Source organism: Simochromis diagramma, unplaced genomic scaffold (assembly GCF_900408965.1).
Source record: "Simochromis diagramma unplaced genomic scaffold, fSimDia1.1 OVJJ01000208.1, whole genome shotgun sequence".
Classification (NCBI taxonomy): Eukaryota; Metazoa; Chordata; class Actinopteri; order Cichliformes; family Cichlidae; genus Simochromis; species Simochromis diagramma.
In genome coordinates this window covers 2,473,132-2,499,780 of record NW_024386789.1, presented here as the reverse complement: position 1 = coordinate 2,499,780, position 26,649 = coordinate 2,473,132, and the positions used below count along the sequence as shown (strand labels likewise).

The following is a 26,649-nucleotide window of genomic DNA, read 5'->3' as shown; positions in this document are numbered from 1 at the left end:
GTGGGTCTCAGTCCTCATGAGAGATACATGAAACATGGCGTTCCGTGCTGGTGCTCCTTCTGCAGCCCTCAGGTTATGAGACTGCTCTCGTCAATTAGACAAGGATCAGATAGGTGGAAAAGCATATGACAGAGAAACAGCAGAAAATAGGATTACTTTCCTCATCGACAGAGGAAAGTGCACTGGCAGTCAGTCTTTCTCAGCTTAATCAGATTATTTTAAATGCTCCACGGTGGTTGGCAGCTAGATGGTGCATTAAAAACCATGCATTAGTCCTGACAGAGTACACTTCCAAGTGGATCAAAGTTTCCCTTTTTTTTCTATGTAACTGGGGGGTTTTATGTCTGCATTCCTGATCAGCTTCAAGCGTCCTCTGTATTACCACAGTACCTGTGCAGGTGGCATACCTACAAGCTAACATTAATCCATGAAGTCAAATTGCTGAGTGGGGATTTGGCTGAGAAAATGCTAGCACCAAACTTTTTACAATGTCACCTCAAAAGGGTGGGAATGTATTTTTTTTCTATGTACTCTGAGTTCCAGTGGAACAAAAGGACTCATGTTAATGAGATCCCGCTCTTTCATTCTCATTTGGTCTGCTCACACAAAGTCTTACACATGCATACATATATAGTTAAGCGCACAGGAACACGCACACGCTGTCTCCTGCTCCCAGGTTACTCCTCCTCAAGATCAAAGCCCTGCCTTGTCTTTGTGAATACAACGCTAACCTTCTTTATTTATTTATTTCCTCGCCTGTCTTGAGCCTTTTAATCAAAAGCTGTGAGAACAGTGTATTAAAAGGATTTCTCGCCTGCTTAGGTCACCTCACCTCATCTTCTCTGCGAGGAGTCTTGTCTTTGAAGTCTGATATTATTGACATTAAACAATAGGGTGCCGATATGAAAGTATTGCAGATATTCATTTGAGCCTTCGCCACTCACAGAGCTGCGGCTGCCAGAGCCATTTCAAAAGCTTCTAAGTGCAAACCTTGGAGTCTTAAATTTCACTAAAAGCAGGTTATGAATGACTTTATGCTCTAGCGGTATGCTGGAAAACGGTGATGTTGTTTCTGTACATAAATCTTGTTTTTGATATGCTCCAGGGCCGTGGCTCTCACTTTCAGATTTGTGGGTAGGAAACCCAAAAGTGGAGCTACGTGGTCAAAAGATGTATCAAGGATAGAAAACCTTTTTTCATAAACTGTACATGATCAAGTTTTTAGAATTAGTCAGTTGATCACAGTTGCTGACATGTTGATCCCATAGACTGTATAGAAAAGATGGATTACCACTGTGACATTAACCAAGTGACAGAGAATTACTGGAAATTACTGTCAATGTTGGTTTATGTTTTTAAAAAAAAGATTTAAAACAACATTCTGAGCAACTAAAGCAGAATTTGCACAGATGTGTTTCCGGGTGAAGCACCCTCGCTTTTCATTTTCTTTGAATGGGGTGACATCGAGTGTTGCTGAACTGAATTTTTGATATGCCTCTTCACTTCGCTCATGCTGAAAGTTGAAGGGAAAATTCAACCTCTGGAGTTGCAGCACAGGTGTCAGCATTCGTGTCATGTCAGCGCAGCCATTTGCCAATGAAATTCATGCATCCAGTCTCTAGTCTCTAGGAGCCTATCCCTGCCTACCATAGGGCAAGAGGTGGCATACACCCTGGAGAAGTAGCCAATATGATGCAGGGCTAACACAGAGAGACAGACAACCATGCACGCTTACATTCACACGTACAGATATTTAGAATCACTACTTAACGTAACCCCACTAACTGCGTAAAGAAGCCGGAGTACACGGGGAGAACCCTCGCAAACACTGAAAGAACATGCAAACTCCACACAGAAAGACCCGGAATTTCTGTGGAAATAAAATCATGCTATGCAGATATGCTGAGAGAGCAACAGGGTTTCATTGTACAGCTCATTTCAGTTTTATTTCAGTTTCACTAAAGGCACTTGTATTGTAAGGAAACGACCCAACAATAATAGAGAGAAAGCCCCAGCGAACAACAAACCCCTGTGAGCAAGCACTTCGCGACAGTGGGAAGGAAAAACTCCCTTTTAACAGGAAGAAACCACCAACAGAACCAGGCTAAGGGAGGAGGAGCCATCTGCCATGACCAGTTGGGATGAGGGGAGGGAGACATAATAAAAGACTCACTGTAGAGCATTAAGTGTAAAAATGTAGCATTTCATTGTTGATTGTTGCAAATAATCAACCTGTTGCTAACAGGCAGCTAACTTGGCTACCTGCTGATTGAAGCTCTTTTTAGCTTGTCTTTTGAGGATTGGTTATTATTGCCATGACGATCACATGAGCAAATGTCAGGAACGCCCACATTTAAGAGCTGACGCTTGTGAATCCTGCCTTGAAGTGTCTTCCCCTGCAGCAGCAGATATTTGAATTACATACAACACCTTCAGTTAAAGTGGCCACAACCTTATTTATTCAGATGTTATTTACTAAGCATCATAGCAGTGCAAACAGGTTGTACAGCATTATACATAAAAACTAACCTTCAAAGTTGACATGAAGAGGGAATTTAGTAATATGGACTTAAACCAATGTTTGTACGAGGCCGTGAACATACGAGGAACTGCAGCATTTAGCGCTTACATCTTATTTTTATTTTTACTCCCAGTGGGTACAGCGTGACAATTCTTTAGCATCAGTAATGTTTTTGTATGTTTATCATTTTGATTTAGTGCTTAATAAAAGCACATGTAGAAAAAAAGACTACCGGCTTGAGCTGCTCACCATACACAAAAAGCTTTACATGACAGATCTGCAGACAGAAACATTTAGGAAATAAGGTTGTTGAATATAATAAACTGTACTGTTTGGGAAAACACTTCATGGTAAGATTACTTTTAACAAGTGTGATTAAATAACACTGCATCACCGATTGTTAAATTTTAAATGTTAAGTTACTATTGTTGCTCGCAGTTGCCTGCAAACACAGGATAGAGGTGGTCTGAGCTGCCCTTTCAAACTAATAATAATTCTTAGTCCCTCACTGTATTCACAATGACAGCCAGGGAGGGGTGTTCACCTTAAAGGTCATGTTGTGGACCTCCAAGGACACAGCTGGAAATGTGACAGTCAAAACATGACCCAGAAAGCAACCAGAGGAGAAAAAAATCTGTATATTAATGCTGTGAATGTTAGACGTTTGCTCTAAGATGTTATTTTCCTTCCTAAACACTGTTGTCTCTAATAAAAAGTGTTGAAGGTTTAAATATTGAGTAACACCTCCTTCTTCCTCACATGCAGCACAGCCTGAGCTACTGAGATTTTGTTTTCTACCTTAAGCCATTCACTGGCAGTCGTTTTATCTGTCACACACCTTGAAATTGACTGAGCCAAAATATTCACAGTGGACCTGAAGCTGTAATTTTGTTTTCATTTTAGTTCATTGTCATCATTATTACTTTTTTGGAGTTCTCTCTTATCCTGCTACTCGCAGGGAAAAGCCTTTGCCAGGAAATAATTACACACAGTTTGAGGGGAATTTAATCAAATATAAGTAAAATCCAACAGAAAACACTGCTGTGACACTTACTCGTCATAGAGAGTGTTTGGTAGCACTTTATATAAGGGCCTGCTAAGGGCATAATTTCCAAAATCTGAAATTATGATGTAATTATATTCACCCACAAATACTTAGGGTAGCAATTCAAGTTTTTACAGAAAATAAGAAATGATTATACTGTAAGTAATTTTAAGATAGTTGTTATTACAGTTTTATAATGCAGTAGATAGTTTTATGTTCAATGGTGGACAACAAAATTTATACATATACCCTATATTTGATGAACCCCCTTTCTAATAAAATAAACAAGACTTTTTAATTGTATCAAATCACATCATGATTCAGTTTTCTTTATATAGTGCCGAATCACAACAACTCAACTCAACAAGTCAACTCAAGCAACTTCACATTGTAATGCAACCATTCAATAATACAGAGAAAACCCCAACAATCATGACTCCCTATGAGCAAGCACTTGGCAAAAGTAGAAAGGAAAAATCCCTTTCAACAGGAAGAAATCTCCGGCAGAACCAGGCTCAGAGAGGCCATGAATCTTCTCTGGGGTCTTCCTCTTTTCCTCCTGGTTTGCAGCTCCATATTCGGCATCCTTTGTCCAGTTTATCGACTATCCCTCCTCTGCACATGTTCAAACTGTCTCAGCTCTGCCGCTCTTATTTTCTCTCTAGTCTGTTCGACCTGAGCCGTCCCTCTGATTTACTCATTTCTAACCTGCCCATTCTGGTCACTACCAATCAAAATGATTCCAGTGCAGGGTCATTATTAACTCCAATATCTTTGGCTCATCTTTTGTGGTCTATGATAGATGCAAAGCCAAAATAAAGAAAATTATCTTTTTTTTTCCACTCTTGGCTGTCACATCTTTCACAAATCCCAAAACGCTCTCCTGGACAAGCTCTGACAAGCTTGTCAAGTGCTCAGTTGGAGCAGCTCTTTACCTGTCACACTAATATCCGTAAAGGAGCCCTTTCCTTGTAAGACACTGTTCATCAAGCCACATCAAGCATCTCCTTCAGACAGCTATCAACACGTCTGTGACACTCCAAGTTTCGTTTTCTCCCACCGTCCCCAGCAGTCAAGCTTCAGAAAACACAGAGCCATCAATAAATAAACAGGAAGGCAGGTGGTAGCTACTGAGAGTGTCCATCTACTTTGCAGGGTGACTATTTTTGGATGCTAAGTACTTAGCATTCCTGTTTCAAACTGCCCACTTCTGCTAGATAAGAGAAAGTCTGTGTGAGACTTACACAGTGTTTAAAAAAATCATTTGCCCTCATTAAAAGTAAAAAATGCAACAGAAATATATAAAATCAAAGGTTTATGTATTCTATTAATCATTAAAGAAAATATTCTTGATATTAGATAGATAGATAGATAGATAGATAGATAGATAGATAGATAGATAGATAGATAGATAGATAGATAGATAGATGAAATAGTCCAGATATATAATATCTGGAATCTAATAAATAATAATTTTTGAGTGTCCAAAAGACACAAAAATCCCTGAAAGGCCACAAATGTTTATTTTTGCATGTTGTTTGTATACATTTAACAAATGTGATATGTTAATCTGATCAAAATTCTGCACCCTTATTGTAAAGGTACCGCATAAACTGTCTGTTTTCTTTTTTAAAGCTAGCATGTCCAACCCTGTGTGCATTGAAAGTGTGAGGGCAGCAGGCACATTCTTTTAGATTTCTTAAAGGAGATAACTCAGTCTCTTTGGCTGAAAATACCAAGCAAAAAATATCAGATAAACAGTGCAAAAAGTGCTCGCTCCTTCATTCATGTGTGCAGCTGTGGGTGTATTAGTGTACTTGCAATCCACTACATCGACCGGACCGAGGCAGCTCTACTCAAGCTCCTCCGCCCTATTATTACCATGCTAAGGTCAGATGAGTGGGCAACATAGCAGAGGAAGACAGATAAGAATGGTAGAACGGTAGGATAAATCAGGTTACTGCATTTCCATTGACTGATAGCCACAAGACAAGAAATATGAAGAGAGATGGTTGCTTAGAGCTGAATAAAACTGTGCTACTGAAGTAATGCTTTCTTAGCATCACATATGAATCTTTTTATCCCAGTAGAATAGAGGATTGGGGAAAAAGTCTATCTGATAAATGACTAAAAAACACAGTTTAGGGGTATCGTGCAGCTACATGGGAAGAGTCCAGGACAGGAAGGAACAATATAAAAGAAGAAATCTGATATTGAGCACTAGACAGATTTTAAGCAGTTCCTGTATTTTATGCAGGTAAAAGAGAGACAAAGGACAGAAAGTGGCAGAGGTGGTGATAAATCAAGTGAAAGATCCAGTACACTCTAGTGTAAAAAGAAAAAAGAAGTGAGCACCATGGTCCCAGAAAAACAGAACATTTTTCTTGCAAGGCAAGTTTTGTACATTTAAAAGGCCACTCATGCTTTATATCCCAAGTGACCAAAAAGTGTCAAAAATCATAACACCAGACAACAAAATCCATTTCCTTTTTCCCTTTTTCCTCACATCATGTCCTCTTTTTCTCTGCAGTTGGGGAGTTGGAGGAAGGAAAGCGACATCAATCAGGCTATGGTCCCTTTGCCAGCATCAGTGGGGGTCTGAGCCTGCTGACCCTGGATCTCAGTATTAGTGAGCTTTTGTTGCATGAGCAAGCCAGTCTACAATCAGTGCACATCCGTAATGCATTTGAAAATCTTTCTTTTAGTTGAACTGGTGTGAATGTTTATCTGAAACAGCATTTTATTTCCTATGTGAGGTGAATCTCTTACCTGTAAAACTACTTGTCTGTTATGAATGCATGAGTTGTTGGAAATGTGATAAAATATGCATAGATGTTCAAGCTCCCCTCCTCAGATATGACTTCTGATTGGATTATGCAGCTGACTTTTTTTTCTGAGTTTCTCTGATCTCTGTAAATCCTGAAGGATTATAAACTAACATGTCAGCCTTCAAAGACTCTTGCCTCATCAGTGTCTTCTTTTACATCACGTTCAAACACTCATGTCTACTGAAAGATATTTTTTTGTAATTAATTTTAGTATATTTTTTACAATAATTTTTTGCCATATAGGATGCGGTATTTTAGTTGATTTGTAATTTCTTTATAACTTCGTCTTAGTTTGTTCCTTTATTGTGTGTTTCTGGAAATTGTTATGATAGTTACTATTATTATTATCATTGTATTACAGTTGATAAAAAGTGAAGATTCACGTTTGAGACTGCTCAGTCCGCCTCTATTAAAAAAACGAGAAACGTGAAATCATCAGAGAAAAAAAGCTTCGTTTGTACTTGTAGAACAAAAATTCAAGAACATTGAAAACAAAATAGTAATAATAAAATATAGGTCGCATTTCTTCATTAGACACTATCAAAATAGAGCTGACAGGAATTTTTTTTATCCAAAACAAGGAAACAGGCTATTTTGTTTCCCTCCTAATTCTTTTCCTGTCTGTTCTTGAATTCCCATGCACGTAGGTTACTTCTTTTTGAATGCTGATTGGCTGTGATACAAGAGATGGGTGGGCTCATGCCACTTTTACCGTCTACGATTGGTTATTTAACTGAAAAAGAACGGATTTGCTGCTCTCATTGGAGGAATTCGTCACGCGCTCAGTAGTATGATTGGTCAATATAGCTGGCGGGAGATGTTGCCACAAAATTTCGAATATTCATACTGGGACCTCAGCTCAGGCAGCCGTTATTATTGGGGGTAGCTGGGATTTATTTAGCTTGTTGCAAACCTAGAGTGTACTATATTTCAAACGAAGGGCTTTAACATTAAATACAAGAAGAATGGCTGAACCGTTGAAGGTAACGTTACTGTCGCTTTCATATTTGCTGCTAACGTGTTATTAGGCTTACGTGCTAACCTGCTACAACTGTAAGCTAAACTTCTAAGAAACAGTTAAAGGCACTTGGCTAACGTCGTGAGCTGCTTAATGTAACAGTGCGCGGTGTTTAGACGTAATAATGCACTACTTGCAGAGTGTCCCTTTTAGTAATTTAACAACTAGTCCTAACTCTTGGCACAGCAGCTTGTAAACATTAACTATAGCTAATGCTGTTAAGCCAGTTGAAATGGTGTTACCCCTGCATTCATTCTCCTCGCATTATTTATTGTGTTTGAAATAAAAACTGTCCTTAAATACTGAGCTAAACCCTGTCCTTGAGCCTCAAATGTAATCAGAGCCAAGCAACTTCAGGGGGGTGTTTTCTCTCCCCCCGTACATTTACATTGTTGTGTTTTTTTTGTGCAGTAAAACATGCAAAACTGTCAGCAAGTAGCACTATAGATGATGTTGATCATTATATTAAGGTTTCCTGCAGTACAAAGATAGGTCACATCTTCGTTACGGTGCAAGGCCTATAGAAGATATCAGTATATTGATATTATTTTCATTTATTTATTTTTTGCACTGTGTGAGGGACAATTGCTTTCGTTATGCACAATGACAATAAAGAGTGTTGAATGATGAATCTTAAAATATAACCTTGTGTCGTTTTCATCAGGCCTTTTTGGAGAACAAGCCGGTGGAAAAGCTGAAGAAGGATCCTAAGCGGCTGTCAGTGGAGAGAATCTATCAGAAGAAGACGCAGCTGGAGCACATTTTGCTCAGACCGGACTCCTACATAGGCTCTGTTGAGCCTGTCACTCAGGTAAGAAGTTTTAAAATTTCTTTAACAGTCACGTGTAGATTTAAAGCAGTTTTTTGTTTGTTTTGTTTTTTGACTGCACAGTTATGGTTCTTATTGAATGAACACATGCAAGCTCCTTGTGATTATTTAACTTTTTTCATTAGCAAATGTGGGTGTTTGATGAGGATGCTGGACTGAACTGCCGTGATGTGACCTTTGTGCCTGGGCTCTACAAGATTTTCGATGAGATCCTTGGTAAGTAAAAAGCTCTTGCAATTATAGATGTCCATGACAAACTTTTATTAAACAGTGTTTTAGCTCCAGTAAAATGTAGTAAAAATAGATTTTACTTTCTCTTCCCATAGTAAATGCAGCTGATAACAAGCAGAGAGATAAGGGCATGTCCTGCATCAAGGTCAACATTGATCCGTGAGTTGTGTATAATGGTGCACTACCAAGTTTAAGATATTAAAATACAAAGTAACTCTACTACAGCTACCAGCTGACAAATCAAGCGCTTGTGTATGTTTTTGTTCCTTTTAGTGAAAACAACACCATCAGTGTATGGAATAATGGGAAGGGTATTCCTGTGGTGGAGCACAAAGTGGAGAAAGTCTATGTACCTGCTCTTATCTTTGGACAGCTCCTCACTTCAAGTAACTATGATGATGACGAGAAGAAAGTCACTGGTAAGATTGATACATTTGAGTGCTTTATATAATACTGATTGTTTTCTGTCATTCTTAATGAGAAAATATTCTGTATAATTACAAAGACTCCCTCCAACATCATTATGTCCAACACAATTAATGCTGAAATTTTAGCGTTTTATTAGGAAAAAAGCCTAATTTAATGTTCAATCTGTTCCTAACTCTATAAATGTTCTTTAGGTGGACGAAATGGATACGGTGCCAAGCTTTGCAACATCTTCAGTACAAAGTTCACTGTCGAGACTGCTTGTAAACAGTCGAAGAAGTGCTTCAAGCAGGTATGAAGGAAGATCGACCTCATTTCCCACTTTCATTTTTATGTCTTGATTGGGGAGAATGTCATTTTCTGTTGTGCCCATGTTTTCCATAGACTTGGTATGACAACATGGGCAAAGCAGGGGAGGCTAGCATCAAACCGTTTGATGGAGAGGAATACACTTGCATCACCTTCAGACCAGATCTGGCCAAGTTTAAGATGAGCATCCTTGACAAAGACACAGTGGCTCTGATGACCAGGAGAGCCTATGATATTGCTGGATCCGCTAAGGGTGTCCGGGTGTTCTTCAATAGCAAGAAGCTACCAGTAAGTTACTGTGATCGTTAACTTTTTTCCGTTAATTCTTAATGTTTTGGGAAGTAATTTTATTAAACTTTTTAATATATTATGTGTATTTTACAAATACAGGCCATTTTACCATTTACCATTATGTGTATTTTAAATGTTGACTGAAGACTTCATTCACAAAGTTAAACCTAAAATCCAAAGCTTTTTGTGGACTTATAAAAAGTAGTCACTTACCTGACTTAAAATTATTTCTACTAACTTCATTTAATGAAATATTTGATGTTAGCAAGACAAATCTTACATGTTACGTCCTAATTTGTTCGGGCTAAAATGCATTGAAAACTGATATAAACTGTATGAACTTCACACTTAAGGTTACAGGTTTCCGTAGCTATGTGGACATGTATGTGAAAGACAAGGTGGATGAACTGGGTGGTCCTCTTACTGTCATCCATGAGACTGTCAACGAGCGCTGGGAGGTCTGCCTCACCATGAGCGAGAAAGGTTTCCAGCAAGTCAGCTTTGTCAACAGCATTGCCACAACAAAGGTAATAACTCAGTGCATTGGATTTGATCTAATGCATATATTGTGTCTATGTGTAGGCTGTTGTTAAATCAGTAATTTAAATGATTAAGTTTGTTGGAAAGCTGTCTAAATTTACATCTTTGCGCAGCTCTGAAATAGTTTAAGAATGATTGAACTGGACTGAGTTCTCTTGGCAGCCAAGCAGAAATCCGGCTGCTCTCCAGCCACTTTGTGTCACTATGATTAAGACCTACGGTGTTTATTCTCTAAATGGATCTTGTTTTTTTCCTCTGGACTTTAGGGAGGCAGGCACATTGATTATGTGGCTGACCAGGTAGTTAGCAAGCTCATTGAAGTGGTGAAGAAGAAGAACAAAGCTGGGGTGACAGTCAAGCCTTTCCAGGTATTCATTTTATTTATTTATTTTTAATGAAAATGAATATGTAAGTGTATTCCGTAAAAATGTTTGTTAACAAAATGCACAACTGAGTGCTCGTCACGTTTTTTTTCCATTTAGGTGAAGAACCATATGTGGCTGTTTGTCAACTGCCTGATTGAAAACCCCACCTTCGACTCTCAGACCAAAGAGAATATGACTCTGCAGCAGAAGAGCTTTGGCTCCAAGTGTCCCCTGAGTGACAAGTTCATTAAACAGGTGCTGATGAAAAGCCACCAGCAGTGTATTTCTCACAAGTTTAATCATTCATCGATTTCACTAACTGGTGTCCATCCTTTGTTGCACTTAGGCCACATCTTGTGGGATTGTGGAAAGTATCATGAACTGGGTGAAGTTCAAGGCTCAGTCCCAGCTCAACAAGAAGTGCTCAGCTGTTAAACACACAAAAATCAAAGGTGTGCCAAAACTGGATGATGCCAACGATGCAGGTAATGTGCGCCGCAGTCGGTACAGTCCAGCATCCCGAGAATGGAGATGACCTGCAGTCCTACTGTACTCACTATATTTTCTTACAGGTGGGAAGAACTCCATTGGCTGCACGCTGATTCTTACAGAGGGAGACTCAGCCAAGACACTTGCTGTGTCTGGGCTGGGAGTGGTCGGAAGGGACCGCTATGGCGTCTTCCCTCTCAGAGGAAAAATGCTCAATGTCCGGGAGGCTTCACATAAACAGGTTAGGCTAGCAAATATAATGATTGCTTGAATCATCTATTTATTTAACAGCTGTAAGTAAAACTTGTTTGATTTTTTTTTTTTTTCTAATCAGATTATGGAAAACGCAGAAATCAACAACATCATTAAAATCATCGGTCTTCAGTACAAAAAGAACTACAGTGACCCAGAATCCCTCAAGAGTCTGCGCTACGGCAAGATCATGATCATGACAGATCAGGTGTTTTGGCTGATCTTTATTTTCACTCCTTTCCTACCTTCCCGTGTCTTATTTGTGTTGATAATATTCAGGATGTTCATGTTTCTGTGCCTACATATATGTAAGAATAGGTCTTTGTGACCATAATGGTTTTCTGTCCATACTGGCCCTGAAGCCTTTCATAAGGTGCTGCAGGAACAAATGGATGGTTAGAGCAGGTACAAATCCAGTGTAATGTTAACTGTGAGCCCAGTTTTAAGAGGAAACATGCACTTAACCTGAGGAAGGTATCCTTCCCCTATAGCTGTGAAGAGAGCTACTAAGTAATTTTCACTGAGCATGACTTTGAAAGCTATGACTCAATTTAGATTAGTGGGGCAGCTGAAGCTTCATATGAGCCTCAGATGGATGTTTGAGTGAATTTTTAGTTTTTCTTCATCGAGCAAGGCTTATGAATTTTGTTCATCATTTGCCAACACTGACTTTCAGATGGAAAAACAGGATCATCACTATGATTTCTAGTAACAATGCACATGTCCTCTCACATATATGGGGAAATAGACTCTGAATTGGTGGATGGATGCATGTTAAAGACGGACTTCAAAATCCCAGCCCACTATTAAAAACCATTTTAGTGCTACTAATGTTGTCACAGAGCACTTTACTAACCTTTTTTGTCATCACTCAATTACACTCAATTACTTTGTTGCAATATATCTGACCTGTGTTATTGTCACAGGATCAAGACGGCTCCCACATTAAGGGCTTGTTGATCAACTTCATCCACCACAACTGGCCTTCGCTGCTGCGTCACAACTTCCTGGAAGAGTTCATCACTCCCATCATCAAGGTATGTAGATGCTCTAAAAAGCCCTTTGCAGACTTGCCATGTGCAATATTGTTGGCTTCATCTGGCAGTTTACATGATGTGTTCTTTCATTCAGACATGGATCACTTACAACTTCATACCTACAATAGCAATAGAGAGAGTTGTGATGTGCCATGTTTTGTTGTTACAACACAACCGAGTAGGGATGGGTATTGTTTAGGTTTTATCCGATACCAGTACCAAACCGGTACTTTTGAAATGGTGCCGGTGCTTAAAGAATGGAGAGCACAAAATTGGTCCAAAAACCTCATTTTCAGCTGGGTTTTTTTTTGTAAAAAGATAACAATGTTAGCCTTTTCTGCAGCTATAGGGGATTTATGGCATCACTCTTGGCTGGAAGCAGTGCTTAAACAATGGAAAAAAACAAACTTTGTCCAAAAACCTCTCATGTTTAGCTGTTTTCCACTTTTTCTTTGGTCATTTTAGCCTTTTTGGACAGGGTGAAGGGAGTATCTGCCATCAAACAAGAAGACAGCCGCATGTAACTACGACGGTGTTTGCTAGTTCACCTTACATGCATTCATGTAATAACGTGGTTAGCCTACTCAACGTAAATTACACATAAACAACATTAAGCTACTCACGCAGAGAAGAACGGCTGCTGCTGCCATCATCATCCTCATCATTTCTGCTACACTGGCAGGGCTAGGGGCCAGGACTCTCCTCTTTGGGTTTTTGGGGGATGTTGCTAACTCCGGGTCAGATAACAGGCAACCCACGCACAGTAGATGTGCACGGTGTGAGGTCTCGCAGCAAGCTATCAAATACGGCGCATTTCTCGGCTTTTAACAAAATGCTGTACGTCGCCAGGTGTTTCATCAGATTCGAGGTGTTACCTCCTTTGCACAGTATCACCTTAAAGCACTTGTTGCAAGCTGCTGAGTTTGCATCTTTTGCTGTGAAGTACAGCCAGACTTTGACCGCTTCGCTTTGGGCATTTTTAATCTGTAGCTCTGCTCTAAAAGTATGTACGTACCTGGGCCCGCCTACTACGCTTGCAAAGGTAAAATGATTGGCTGGAATCCAAAGTGTATGACATCTCAGGGGGGGGAAAAAAGCACCGAAATAAAGCAATGAAATGTGCGCTGCTTTTCGGTCTGATTACTACCGTTAGGATACCCATTCCTACAACTGAGTAATATGAGTTTGTTCTTCTAAGACAGGGGTGGGCAATTCCAGGCCCCGAGGGCCAGTGTCTCTCCAGGTTTTAGATCTCACCTTGGGTCAACACACCTGAATCACATGATTAGTTTGTTACCAGGCCTCTGGAGAACTTCAGGACATGTTGAGGAGCTAATTTAGCCATTTAAATCAGCTGTGTTGGTTCAAGGATACATCTAAAACCTGGAGGGACGCCGGCCCTCGAGGCCTGGAATTGCCCACCCCTGTTCTAAGATCTTATTGTTCTTATGAGCATTCTTCGCAACATGCACACATTTTTTTTTTGTTTTTCTTCCCTCAAAGACACCTGAGAGATGCACAGTTGAGCTATGGCATGTGCTTATTTGTTAATGTGACTGAGTTTTTAACCATGTTGGAAATTTGAAACGATACTGCCATCTGCTGTCAAAACCTCAGAATACTCAGAGCTTAATGGAAAGCTTGCCCCCCCCCCCCCTTTTTTTTTCTTTTTAATTCCAAGTTACTTTTAAATTAAAAATCCACATTTTTTAATAATGTTAAAATGTGAAAAGCTTTAAATGACTAGGTGTCAAGAACCATGGTGATGGACATCTTATTTCTGTGTCTCTTCAGGCGTCTTTCAAGAAAAATCAGCTGTCTTTCTACAGTATTCCTGAATTCAATGCATGGAAGGAGAGCCAGCAAAACCACAAATCTTGGAAAATAAAATACTACAAAGGTTTGTTACAAACCCCTGTGTGGTAGTAAAACGGACAAGTAAGCAACACATAATGCATATGGCCATTGTCATTGTTATAGTTTCTATATTGTTTTGTTGTAACTTGTACCATCTCTTTTTTTCTTTTGTGGCTATTGCCCATCTAGGTTTGGGAACCAGCACATCACAGGAAGCCAAGGAGTACTTCTCTGATATGCAGAGACATCGTATCCCATTCAAGTACTCAGGACCTGAAGACGATGAAGCTATCACCCTTGTAAGATGTTAGCCATCTGTGTGGATCATTCCTTGGCCAATTTATATTTGATCTGGACTTTTTAAACATCCTGTAGGCCATGACTAACAGTTGGAGCATTAGTTCTTGGGTCTGTGTTTACAATTCTTTTTTTCTCTCTGGGAAGGCCTTTAGCAAGAAGAAAGTGGAAGAGCGAAAAGAGTGGCTTACCAACTTTATGATTAACAGACGCCAGCGCAGAGAGCACAACCTGCCTGAGGTAATGTCTGTGCAACTGGTGAACTCAATATCTTGTTTCTGTTCTGTTAAGTTTGACTGTTTTACTGTCTCTTTGCAGGAGTACCTGTACGGTCAGTCAACCAAGTCCCTGTCGTACAACGACTTCGTCAACAAGGAGCTGGTACTTTTCTCCAACTCTGATAACGAGAGGTCCATTCCCTGCCTGGTGGATGGTACGTGAAATAATGATAATTAAGAAAAAAGGAAAGATTTAAAACCATTAACTAATTATGGAGAAATAGAAAGCTGAGAGTTGTCCAGATCCAGTTTAAAATTTAAGTCATTTGAGCATGTGTTCAAGGAAGGGTTTGCTGAGTCTTCTTGACAGGTGTAAAAGGTTGTGAACCGCTGGTCTAATGTCTGGATGCATTTGTGTTTACATCAGGACTGAAACCAGGTCAGAGGAAGGTGTTGTACTGTTGTTTCAAGAGGAACGACAAGCGAGAGGTGAAGGTGGCACAGCTGGCAGGCTCAGTGGCTGAGATGTCGGCCTATCACCATGGAGAGGTGAGGTGGCTTTAATGTGTGGGTTTTGTCAGTGTGTTTCTAATTTAGATTCTTGGTTTGACTTTTCAGTTTAACTGTATCATTTTTATGTTCAGAAAATTGTTCACTTCTTTTTAAATAGGCTTTGCTTTTGAATACTGTATGTTATTAGCCATCAAATTCTTATATCTAAGGGTAGCTGTCAATTTTGCCAGAACTTGAATTGTTACACATGGAGAAGGTTCCGGTTAAATAAAGTTTATTTAAAGGAAAGTAGAAGCAGTGATCTTTCATAGAAAGATTTAAAAAAAACAATGCAAGTCATTCTGGCTGTACATAGCTGTTTCTGTTGTATTTACTCTAAACTCTTTCTTGTTTTCAGGTCTCTCTGATGATGACCATCATTGGTTTAGCCCAGAACTTTGTGGGAAGCAACAACATGAATCTCTTGCAGCCTCTGGGACAGTTTGGAACCAGGCTGCACGGTGGCAAGGACTCTGCCAGCCCTCGATACATCTTCACTATGCTCAGGTACGCAGGATTTCTCATAGATTTAATACCGAAGTGCTTATGTAGGGAGCCAGCAACCGAAAAGAGGCTACTATTGGTCAGTGTTAAGAAGGCTTATTGTAATTAAACCGCTGTCACTTCTTGCACTGCTACATCATGCATTGTGGATGAATGAGTTGTATGTAAGAACTATCAGCCCATGTTCTGCACTTTTTTCATGAATCTAACAAAATGGGGACAGTTTTTTACATGGATTAGTTACTGAGTCACTAACGAAAATTCTCCCACCAATCTTTACTTCTAGCCCCCTCGCCCGCCTTGTTTTCCCAGCAGTGGATGACAACCTGCTCAAGTATAACTATGATGACAACCAGCGCGTAGAGCCTGAATGGTACATTCCCATCATCCCCACTGTGCTTGTGAACGGAGCTGAAGGCATCGGCACAGGTTGGGCCAGCAAGATTCCAAACTACGACATTCGTGAGATCATCAGCAACATCAACCGTATGCTCGACGGCGAGGAACCTCTGCCCATGGTCAGGATGGTTTCCTGAGATCTGCCATGTTGGGTGATTTGCTGTGCAAAAACTAAGTGCTTGTTTTTCCTCCTACAGCTTCCAAATTATAAAGACTTCAGAGGCACAATTGAGCAGGTGATGGATAACCAGTACTTGAATAGTGGAGAGATCTCCATCCTTGATTCGACCACTATTGAAATCTCTGAATTGCCTGTAAAAACATGGACACAGGTTGGTCAATTAAGTCATTTCCAGAACATTTTACCATGTGTACGCATAGTGTTTATTAGATTGACTCAAATAAATACCCTCTTACCCTTTTGCTGAACTCTTCATGTACTTTCTCGTCTAGGCTTACAAGGAGAATGTGCTGGAGCCGATGCTGAATGGCACAGAGAAGGTTCCTCCTCTCATCACAGACTACAAGGACTACCACACTGACACCACAGTGCGCTTTGTGGTCAAGATGACAGAAGAGAAGCTGAGGGAGGCTGAGGCTGCTGGCCTCCATAAAGTCTTCAAGCTGCAGAGCCCCCTCACCTGCAACTCGATGGTAATGATTGCCACTTATTTGCACACATTGACAGCAGGATGAAAAGGTCTATTGCTTTTCTGTGAAATCTCAAACATTTATCCACATATTTCCAAACCCTGTGAAGCATCAGCATTTTTCCCTTTGTTTTCCAGGTTCTGTTTGACCACGTGGGTAGCCTGAAAAAGTATGAGTCTGTGCAGGATATCATCAGAGATTTCTTTGAGTTGAGGATGAAGTACTACGTGCTGAGAAAGGACTGGTTGGCAGGCATGCTGGGAGCAGAGAGCGCCAAGCTCAGCAACCAGGCTCGCTTCATCCTGGAGAAAATTCAGGGCACCTTGGTCATTGGTAAGTGCAAAGTTTCAAATAGATTCTGTGTTGTTGTTGTTGTTGTTTGTTTGTTTGTTTGTTTGTTTGTTTTCAAGCACATTTTTCAATAACAGTGGAAAATCCTGTATATCTTCTGATATAGTTATTTATAGTTAGTTTGGTTGTTCCTTGATTAGTATTAATACTGTCCATGTGTGTGCAGAGAACAAGCCAAAGAAGGAGCTGATCCGCATGCTCCAACAGATGGGCTACGACTCCGACCCAGTCAAGACTTGGAAACAGGCTCAGGAGAAGGTGGGGACACTCTGATTCCGACAGTTCCAACAAAGTTCAGCTACAACAGAGAGGGATGTTAAATAACCACCTGTGTGAACTCTCTTAGAATGAGGAGGAGATGGAGGAGGAGGAGGAGGGGGAAGGAGGAGAAAAAGACGACTCGACTGGACCGGACTACAATTATCTGCTGAGCATGCCCATGTGGTTCTTGACAAAAGAGAAAAAGGAGGAGCTGTGCAAACAGAGGGATGCTAAGGTGAGCTATGCGGCAAACTTAGTGATGCTTTAAGCTTGAAATGTTAGATTATTAGCTCCTGTGTTAAGGTCGTGTGTTTCTGTCCTAACTCTTGTACAGGTGACAGAGCTGAACACCCTAAAGAAAAAGAGTCCAGCAGACCTGTGGAGGGAGGACCTTGCTGCCTTCTCTGAGGAACTGGCGGTACTGGATCTTTTCTGTCTTCCTCTTTTCTTTTCCTTTTTCTGCTTTATATCCAATCAGTGCACTTTGTTAGTCATGTGATCAGACTGTGATAATGTTATATCTAAAGAACAACTGTGATCGGTGCTTTTGCTCCTGGTCAAACTTGTGATGTATTTTTCTTCTTCTTGTGTTTAGCGGGTTGAGGCAAAGGAAAAGGAAAATGCCACCCTTCCTGTAAAAACTGGAAAAGGCAAAGCAGTAAAGGTGAAAAAGGAGACTTTGCCCACTCCACAGGGCCGCCGCGTCATTCCACGTGTCACCAGCACCATGAAGGCTGAAGCTAACAGGAAGGCTGATCTGAAGAAAGGAGAGGGCAAGAGAGGAAAGAAAATCAAGGTATGTTTTCATATGTGATTGTGCATATAAACTGTTTTTTACATTAACACATTCAGAACAACAAACTGCCCAAAAGTAACATTTTTCTTGACCTCATTTCTGTCTCTGAAGAGTGAAGATGTTGTGATGAAGATGGAGTTTGGAGAGGATGCAGAAAATACAGAGCCGGTTGAGGAAACGGGCTTAGCTGCACGGCTGAGCAAGAAAACCAAGACCCAAGCAGCAGAAAAAGGTAGAAATGACTGTTCAGGATATCGCCTGGAAATCATTTCAACTATGACCACACACCTCTGCTTACTGGTGTAACCATGAAGCTCTTTAGTGAGATCTAGTGGCAAACCTGTAACAATACACATTTTGCAGACTTGACCTCCACAATCCTCGCTGGAGCAAAATCAAAATTAGCCTCTCAAGTTTTGAAAATTGCCGGCTCTCAACTAAATGATATTGTACTCCGCCAACATGGATACAAACTCCGTTTTTGGGGAATTAAAGTTTGGATTATGTTTTCAACAACCTAATCCAAACTATACAGACGTTCCTTCATGCACACAAAACTGGATTGTGTAAAATTTGGTGCTTGCTATAACATTCACTCAAAAATGTTGATAATCATAAGCAAGTTGCTATAATAAATATCAGTTTGCACTTAAATTTTACATTTTTGTTTAAGTTCATAAAGAAGTGCATTTCTCGTGTGCAGCAGCATCAAAGACGGGCAAGCAGACCACTCTTCAGTTCAAGCCTGTTACCAAGAAGCCCAAGAAAAACGCGTGGTCAGATGAGGATGTCAGCCTGTCGGACAGTGAAGTAGAGGCAGAGGAAGCGGCTGCCCCCAGAGAGCGCGTAGAACGGAAAACCAAAGGTGAATCTGCTTGATGGCCCACACTGCTTCCTCTGCTGATGGATAACTCTTTAAGTGGTGTGATTTCCTATTTATTTATGTTATGTTTGTCACACCTAAATGTTTTAGATAATTAAAAAATGTAAATATTAGACCAAGATAATAGAGTAAACATAAAATGCTTTTTCTAAATGAAGGTGTTTATTATTAAGATTATTAACTTATCTGGAAATGAGCCAAATTGAAGGGTTTTTGAGCAGCATTTTAACACCTCAGCTTCTCATGCTTGTTTTCTTTGACAAAGCGCAGCATTACTAAAGCTGCCTTTTCGTTTTGTTCTTTTTTTACTGTTTAAGCTGCGGTGAAGTACAGCATGTCTGACAGTGAAGATGATTTTGATGACTGGGGGAAGAAGGACGCTCCAAAAAGGAAGGCTTTAATAAGTGACGATGATGATGCAAGCTTCGCCCCAGATCCCAGCACTGTGTCGGACAATGATGTGGACTCTCCAGCTCCACCTCCCAAAGCTCCAGAACCCACGTGAGTATAAGAAAAACCTTAAAATGTATCTTTCTTTTGTTTTAATGTAACTTAAAAACAAACCTTGTCTTTTGTCTGCAGGAAGAAGGTAGCAAAAAGCAAATCGACAGTTAAAAAAACAGACACAAAGTCGAGCTGTAAGTATTTTCACTTAGGATCATAGTTTGATGAATTTGCAAAATGTGGGGCCAAGGCTCTGAGGACTGGATATTTTGTCTCTGTGGCACTTTACAGCTCTGTCAGACGATCAGGAGCCAGCATCCAAGCCTCCAACTCAACGTAAAACCAAAGAGGCCGCACCGAAGAAGCCCGCCGCTGCCAAGAAACCAGCTGCATCCAAGAAGAAGGCTGCAGGTAACACAGATGTTTGTTTGGTCACAGGTATAAAGGTCACAGGTAGATTTGAGCACATGATCATTATAAAACAAAGAAATCAACAAATTTATCTTTGGAATGTCGTTTTTTTTCTTTTCTCTAGATGTGAAGCAGCCATCTATCTTGGATGCTCTCTCTAAGCCCAAACCTGCGTCCAGGGCTCCTGCTGCCAAGAAGGTCCCGTCATTCGACTCTAGCGACTCAGAGATTGAAAAGAAAGCTCCCGTCACAAAACAGAAACCTGTTCTTAAACGTAAAAAGAACCTCAGTGATGACTCTGACAGCAGCTCCTCAGATGACCTCATGTCACGCCTCAAATCCAAGACGACTGCTGGCACCAAGGTCAGTTTTTATACTGAACACTCGTTTTCTATTTATGTGTTACGTCATAAGATGTGATTCAAGTATTTCAGAAGTTGGCATATTCCTGCAGTACAGTAGCCCAACCTCAGGAAGTAAAACTCTAAATATAAAATGAAATACTATAAACTCTGACCACGAAAAAGTGGCTCAACAATGAAGCTATTAAAAGAATAAAAGTAGCTTTTTAAATGGTGACATTTGAAATAAAACTACTGACTTAAGTAGAACAAATGATTCTCTGCTACACATGTTTAGATTTTAAAGGTTTCCTGTATCCATCCTGTGCTAATATAATCACTGTTAATCCTTTTAATCTCCTTTTCTGCTACAGAAGAGCAAGAAGTGGGAAGAGGATGAGAGTTTCCAGGTTTCAGACCCTGAAGAAGCCGCTCCTATAGCTGCAGCACCACGGGATAAACCCTCACGGGCCCGGAAACCCATCACCTACAACCTGGACTCAGATTCAGATGAAGATTTTTAAATAATAGTTCCCAAATTGTTATTTCGAAAAGATGAGTCATAAATGTTGTAGTGTGCCATGCAGGTAATATTGCACTCATTTTATCTGTTGAAGTTCAGCTGCATTTACACTCGCCTCATATATGGACCTTGGACCAGCAATCTGTAACCTTTAAATTTAAAAAAAGACATAAACAAAAACTCACCATTGTTTATTTAAAAAAAATAAAATAAAATAAAATATCGTATTATTTCAACGAGAAGGGAAAAAAAAGCTGGTATAAAAGTCTAGTTTTAATAGTATTTGTTCTTAGCTTCTAGGCGTATTTTGTAATCCACTTGTTTGTGTTTTGTGCTGTCCTGTAAATATTTCTTTGGCTGTTCAGTTTATACCTTTTTAAAAAATAAAGTTTGTTTTTATTGATTGCATGGTGTGTTTGATTTGTGTCACCGGGTTGTGTTGGGGCTCCTGTTTAATGAAAAAAGCTACTTGCTTTAATTTTGTAGAAAGATTTTAATGCAATGCAGCAGTAGGAGCATCCAAATATACACTATATTGCTAATAGTATTCACTTATCTGCCTTCAAACACATGAATTTGAGTAAACTCCCCGTTCTTAATCCTTAGGGTTTAATATTGGCTCTGCAGGCCAGTCGAGTTCTTCCACACCAGACTCATCCATGTCTTTATGGCCCTTGCGTTGTGCACTGGTGGACTCGTCCATCAGATTGCCAGACAGGAAAGTGATTCATTGCTCCAGAGAACACGTCTCCACAGCTCTAGAGTCCAGTGGTTCCATCCCAGACTTTGTATTGAGCTCAGTGATGAAAAGCCACCCTACGCACTGTTCTTGAGCTAATCTAAAATATTTGTAGAAGCAGTCTGCATGCCTAAGTGCATTTGTTATACACATGTGGTCATGGAAGTGATTGGAGCACGATCCAATGATTTGGATTGGTACCTGCCTCTCGCCCTAAGACAGCTGGGATAGGCTCCACACCCCCATGGACCCTAAATTGGAAAAGAGGATGAATGAATAAAAATATAAAACTTCAAAAACTAAAGTGATTTCATTTGGTTATTACTAATTGAATCAACCAAACTACATGCAGGATTTTAAACTTTGATACAAGCACTCATATGACCAGGGAATGTGAAGGTACAGCTTTCTGCCATTTAGGAAACTTACTGTTTTCCTTACTTGGGAAAACAAACATGACGGTAGGTCATGAGTATCTGCATAGTAGATTAACACTGTCATCAGACTATTTTATCTTGGCATCTCTGGCATCTCTGAAATGTAGGCGTTAGGTTTCAACCTGTCCATTCGCAAAGTTCAAATGTATGAAATGGAACCTTGGATCAGTCTTGAGGTTGGTTACTGTACTCTACAATGTTAGCTGGTTGTATTTTATGCTAACTGAAGGAGAAAAGAACTGAAAGGATATATTACAGGCTGTTGCTACAGTTTTTTTTTCCTGAAGTGTTGTGCTTTATGTACTCTCTTTGCGGGTTCTTTGCGTCATTTTTGGTTTCAGCCCACTAAGACAGCCCACTGAGCAACGAAGGTGGATAAGCCTTGAAGCAACATTTAATCAGGTTTGATGGGTTCAGGTTAAACCGTGAGTCACTGATTGAAGATTACAATAACAAGAATTCTAGTTTCATTTTTAAGACAAAGGCAGCATTTGCTCTGAGACGAACAGCTGAACAAGCCTCCAGACTTCCAAGAAGACAGACCTGACAGAGCTGCAGCCATGGGTGAGTGGGGCTTCATCGGTGGATTATTTAAAGACTTCCAGACCCATTTACCGATGCTGGGTCGTTTCTGGCTCGTCCTCGTTTTGGTGTTTAGGATACTAATCCTGGGAACTGTGGCCAGTGAAATGTTTGAGGACGAGCAGGAGGAATTTACCTGTAACACCCTCCAGCCAGGATGTAAGCAGGTGTGTTACGATGAGGCTTTCCCCATCTCCCAGTACAGATTCTGGGTGTTTCATTTGATCCTCATCGCTACACCTTCTCTGCTTTACTTCGTGTATGTAACACATCAAGATCACAAGAGGGCCAACAGCTCCTCGTCGAGGAAAAGGAGCAGCAGGAAGAACAGAGAAGAAAAAACTTCCAGGGCGCTCTACATTATCACTGTGATCTTCCGCATACTGGCAGAAATCGGCTTCTTATTTGTCCAGTGGCGTCTCTACGGCTTTGAGGTGAAGGCCCATTTCCAATGTAGCCGTTCTCCCTGCCCCCTAACAGTGGAGTGCTTCACTTCCCGGCCTGCAGAGAAAACAATCTTCCTCCTCTTCTACTTTGCTGTAGGGGTAGTATCAGCATTTTCCAGCATTGTCGAGTTTCTCTACGTCTCTTGTAAGTGGTTTTGCTCAGACCAGGAGGACAGAATCTACCACTGTGACTGCGAGAATCTCCGCAACCACAAGCAAGAGGATACAGAGGAGAAATCAGGAGGAGAGACGATGTCAGTGAGCACAGCCAGCAGTGTGAGAATGAAGAAGGGATCAGTGAGAAGCAGCTCCAGCATCAGTCACAAGTACAAGAATCCAAGAGGAAAATATGTGAGCGCCTCGAGGCTTACATTGTGAGAGGACACATATGCTGCAATCACAGCATCCTCCTTTTTCTATCATAAATTTGTGACTACATTTCTAATTCCCTCTACATGTTTTCCTCTTCATGTGTATTGGCGACATCATGAAGAAACTTATGGGAAAATGACAAAACGAGCACAGACGATAAGAAGGACGCATGAGAGACATCATTGACTTGTTAGTTCTGCTGAATGATGAAAGTCTGCAAGCATTTTGACAGAAACATTTCCTGGAAAACACTTGACAAACTTCCTTACAGGTGATTGGTTTTTGGTCAGTGTTGCCCTTTCGTAGCTGTCAGATTCATCAAACATAGAACCTCTAACCCAGCAGGGGATTCAGGCCATGCCGAGACGAAAATAAGACCCAAGAAACCTTGAAAATGAGTACTATTTTTATATTTCTTGGAGAGCCACGCCTTGGTCCTACTGGTTCGACTTGCTCTTCTATCTTTTCCTTTCTCTTCTGCTTTCTCTCTCCCCTTTGTTTGTGTGAATGTTGGCATTTGGTTTTTGTGTTTCAGAAGTCAAGCCTCAACCTTACCTGCCCACACATTTCCAGACTGTGGCTAATTACTGTGTTGACTTTGCTGATTGCTTGTTGGCTTCTTAAGGCTGAGGAGTTCCTTCAGTTGACCCCAGGCTGTTGCACCACTCGGTGTAGCTTCATTTGCATGCTACACTACCAGTGGGCGAGGACCCTCTGCCTATGGTGAAGAGAGAGAATGGCTTCCTGAGTGTTCTAGGCTTTATTAAACTGCCTCAAATAAATATACTTATATATTTCCGGTGCTTTTAACACCACTTTTAAGTCCACTTTGCCGAACTCTTTATTGACTTTCTGGTCCAGACCTAAAAGGAGAGTGTGCTGGAGCCGATGCTAAATGGCACAAAGAAGGTTTCTCCTCTCATCACAGACTATAAGGACTACTTCAGGGCATGCTCTGGATCAGGGCATCACTGAGCTCCTGGACAAACTGAGGTGCAACCTGGCAGAATCAGATGGACTGAAACAAAATGACCCACATGTCAAATGTCAGTGTTTATCGTGCTCCTACTTGCATGAACAAGGAGATACTAGTCCTGCTGGTGGATTAAAGACCTTCTACAACCCTCTCCACCTCTGCTAGACTAAGTAACTGGCTCCTGGAATCTCCTCCATGCTTCTGATCAGATATATTAACATTGTGCATGTGTGTGTGTCAAGAACAACTAAAAGAAGGAAGCGATTCCTGTTCTGCATAAATGGGCTACGATTCAACCCAGTCAAGGCTTCGGCAGACAAGATTTTTAGCCACAACAAACGACAACAATCGTGTGTTGTTTATTTGTTTGTTTGTTTGTTTGTTAATTTATTTCGATCATGTAAACAATATAAGGGTACATTTAGCAAAGAAAAGAAGAGAAAAAAAAACTATACAAATAAAGTTAATTTATTTCAATATTGCTTCATCTGTTCCGATTCAGTTACACATCGAAAAGGAGTGGGAAGAAGTACACACTTATTTAATCCCACCCCTTTGCCATAAGCTATCAGTCAATATATAGTCAGCTTCCTTACTGATATAATCTGTAGTAAAAATAGCAAACAGACTTCTGATAATATATACATCACATGACATTTTCGAAATAGAGACATTCACTGAATTTCAACATTTTTCCTTTCTTTATAATTCAAGAAAATTATATCTTTATAACTCTTTTTGAGCTGCTTTATGTTTAGATGTTGCTTCCACTCCATATTCAAACTGTTCCACAGCTTCAGTCTATGCACAGAAACACAAAAGCTTTTTCTTGTAGTACGTACCTTCACAATTTTGAAGTTACAAAAACCCCTTAAATTATAAATTCCTTGTTTAAAAAGAAAAACATACTCTCAGTATTACCTGGCAGTTCCTTGTTTTTTGCTTTGAATAGAATTTGTGCTGTTTGGAATTTCACTTGATCAGCCAATTTCAATATTTCAGACTGCAAGAAAAGTGAGTTTGTATGATCCCTATAACCTGCACTGTGGATGATTCAAACTGTTTGTTTTCTTCTTTTATTTGAAGAGTAAAAAGTGAATGTAATGTACTTTTATGTAATGTAACGTACTGTACTCTGCACAATAGCTTAAGTAAGGTGAAACCAGTGAACAGTAGATAATATGAAGTGATGTCCCGTCTAATACCTGCTTTCCCTTGTTTAGGATTCCAATGCTTGATTCTTTGGAATGAATATATCTTACGTGAGCTCTCCAGTTAAGTTTTTCATGTATTATTACCCCTAGAAATTATTATAATTTATTTGAATCTTAGCATTTGTATTTAAACTACTATTTCCAAACAACGTAATTTTAGTTTTATTCAAATTTAATGATCATTTGTTGTTTTTAAGCCAGAATTTTACTTTAATTATTTCATTAGTCATCTCATCCAGTAAATGCTGCAGATCATCACCAGAGCAGAAAATGTTTGCAAAGAGTACCATTTTTAATACTCTGGACACTTTACAAGTGTCATTGATGTGTAAGTTGAAGAATTTTGGGCCCAAAACTGACCCTTGGGGTACACCACAAGCAATGTCCATACACAAGGAACAACAGCCATTTAATTTCACAAGCTGCTTCCTGTCACTTAAATAACTCAGAACCCAATTTAAAACTACCCCTCTGACACCATAATGTTCCAGTTTTCTTATTAATATATTGTGATCTGTAGTGTCAAATGCCTTTCTCAAGTCTATGAATAGCCCAGCCACGTGTTGTTTTTTGTGATAAATAAATATTTTTGGCAGAATTATATATTGCTTGTGTACAACTTAGATTTCTCCATCCACCCATCTCTATCTCTATCTATATCTATATATTTATTTTACAATAGTAGATATTTATTTTGAACCAGTGTACACCTGTCTTGTGGAAAACTTAGTCTGACATGGATATTACAGCATATCAGAGCCCTTAAAAATGTTGATAATCGTACATAAGTTGTGAAGATTTGCACTTAAACTGTACAAGTTTGTTAACGTTTCACAAAGAAACCCATTCTTATGCAAAGCAGCATCAAAAACAGCACCGCTCTTTGGTTCATGCCCGTTACCAAGAAAGCCAAGAAAATCCTTGGGTCAGATGATGAGGGTTGATGGCCTGTCTGAGTGTTAAATGGAGATAGAGGAAGTGGATGTGCCCACAGAGTGCAGAGTGAACATAAAACTAAAGGTGAATCTGCTGATGAACCAGACTGCTGTCTCTGCTAATGGATTTCAGAATGATTGTTCTTTTGAAATAAAATAAATAAAGAAATAAAAAGAAATAAAAAGAAATCATAGCACATTTATATTTGGCGTGGGTTTTTTATCACTGCAACCAGTGCTCCTTGCACCGAGAGGGTCTCTTCATTGGACACCAATGAC

The 26,649-nt window shown here is 40.0% G+C and overlaps 2 protein-coding genes across 3 annotated transcripts; both read left to right on the top strand.

The window, feature by feature from the left end:
* The first annotated feature begins 7,195 nt into the window (after nucleotides 1-7,195).
* Nucleotides 7,196-20,874, top strand: top2a (DNA topoisomerase II alpha). 2 transcript variants are annotated; one of them, XM_040023338.1, is made up of 35 exons: nucleotides 7,196-7,377; nucleotides 8,077-8,223; nucleotides 8,367-8,457; nucleotides 8,568-8,631; nucleotides 8,746-8,891; nucleotides 9,093-9,190; nucleotides 9,283-9,495; nucleotides 9,852-10,025; nucleotides 10,305-10,406; nucleotides 10,521-10,658; nucleotides 10,750-10,888; nucleotides 10,976-11,133; nucleotides 11,227-11,352; nucleotides 12,071-12,181; nucleotides 13,976-14,081; nucleotides 14,228-14,337; nucleotides 14,483-14,575; nucleotides 14,654-14,768; nucleotides 14,981-15,102; nucleotides 15,464-15,612; nucleotides 15,896-16,127; nucleotides 16,206-16,340; nucleotides 16,462-16,662; nucleotides 16,797-16,992; nucleotides 17,177-17,268; nucleotides 17,357-17,506; nucleotides 17,606-17,689; nucleotides 17,867-18,067; nucleotides 18,179-18,299; nucleotides 18,774-18,932; nucleotides 19,268-19,451; nucleotides 19,533-19,588; nucleotides 19,686-19,805; nucleotides 19,930-20,168; nucleotides 20,521-20,874. In XM_040023338.1, exons 1-35 carry the CDS (start codon nucleotides 7,360-7,362, stop codon nucleotides 20,668-20,670), a joined length of 4,740 nt encoding a protein of 1,579 aa, XP_039879272.1. In that variant the 5' UTR covers nucleotides 7,196-7,359; the 3' UTR covers nucleotides 20,671-20,874. The 2 variants fall into 2 exon arrangements, with proteins under 2 accessions (XP_039879272.1, XP_039879271.1); XM_040023337.1 differs by having other exon boundaries at nucleotides 7,197-7,377; nucleotides 18,771-18,932.
* A 1,160-nt stretch (nucleotides 20,875-22,034) lies between these two features.
* Nucleotides 22,035-26,567, top strand: LOC120728433 (gap junction delta-3 protein-like). Its single transcript, XM_040023336.1, has 2 exons — nucleotides 22,035-23,516; nucleotides 23,781-26,567. Exon 1 carries the CDS (start codon nucleotides 22,406-22,408, stop codon nucleotides 23,249-23,251), a length of 846 nt encoding a protein of 281 aa, XP_039879270.1. The 5' UTR covers nucleotides 22,035-22,405; the 3' UTR covers nucleotides 23,252-23,516; nucleotides 23,781-26,567.
* Nucleotides 26,568-26,649: the final 82 nt, after the last annotated feature.

What these genes read in the sequence shown, in the direction of transcription:
- top2a (XM_040023337.1), top strand. An exon ending in TCAATAGCAAGAAGCTACCA is followed by an intron (nt 9,496 to 9,851) that starts GTAAGTTACTGT and finishes TTCACACTTAAG; the next exon opens with GTTACAGGTTTCCGTAGCTA. An exon ending in GTGACAAGTTCATTAAACAG is followed by an intron (nt 10,659 to 10,749) that starts GTGCTGATGAAA and finishes TGTTGCACTTAG; the next exon opens with GCCACATCTTGTGGGATTGT.
- LOC120728433 (XM_040023336.1), top strand. Translation starts at nt 22,406, where the DNA reads ATGGGTGAGTGGGGCTTCATCGGTGGATTATTTAAAGACTTCCAGACC.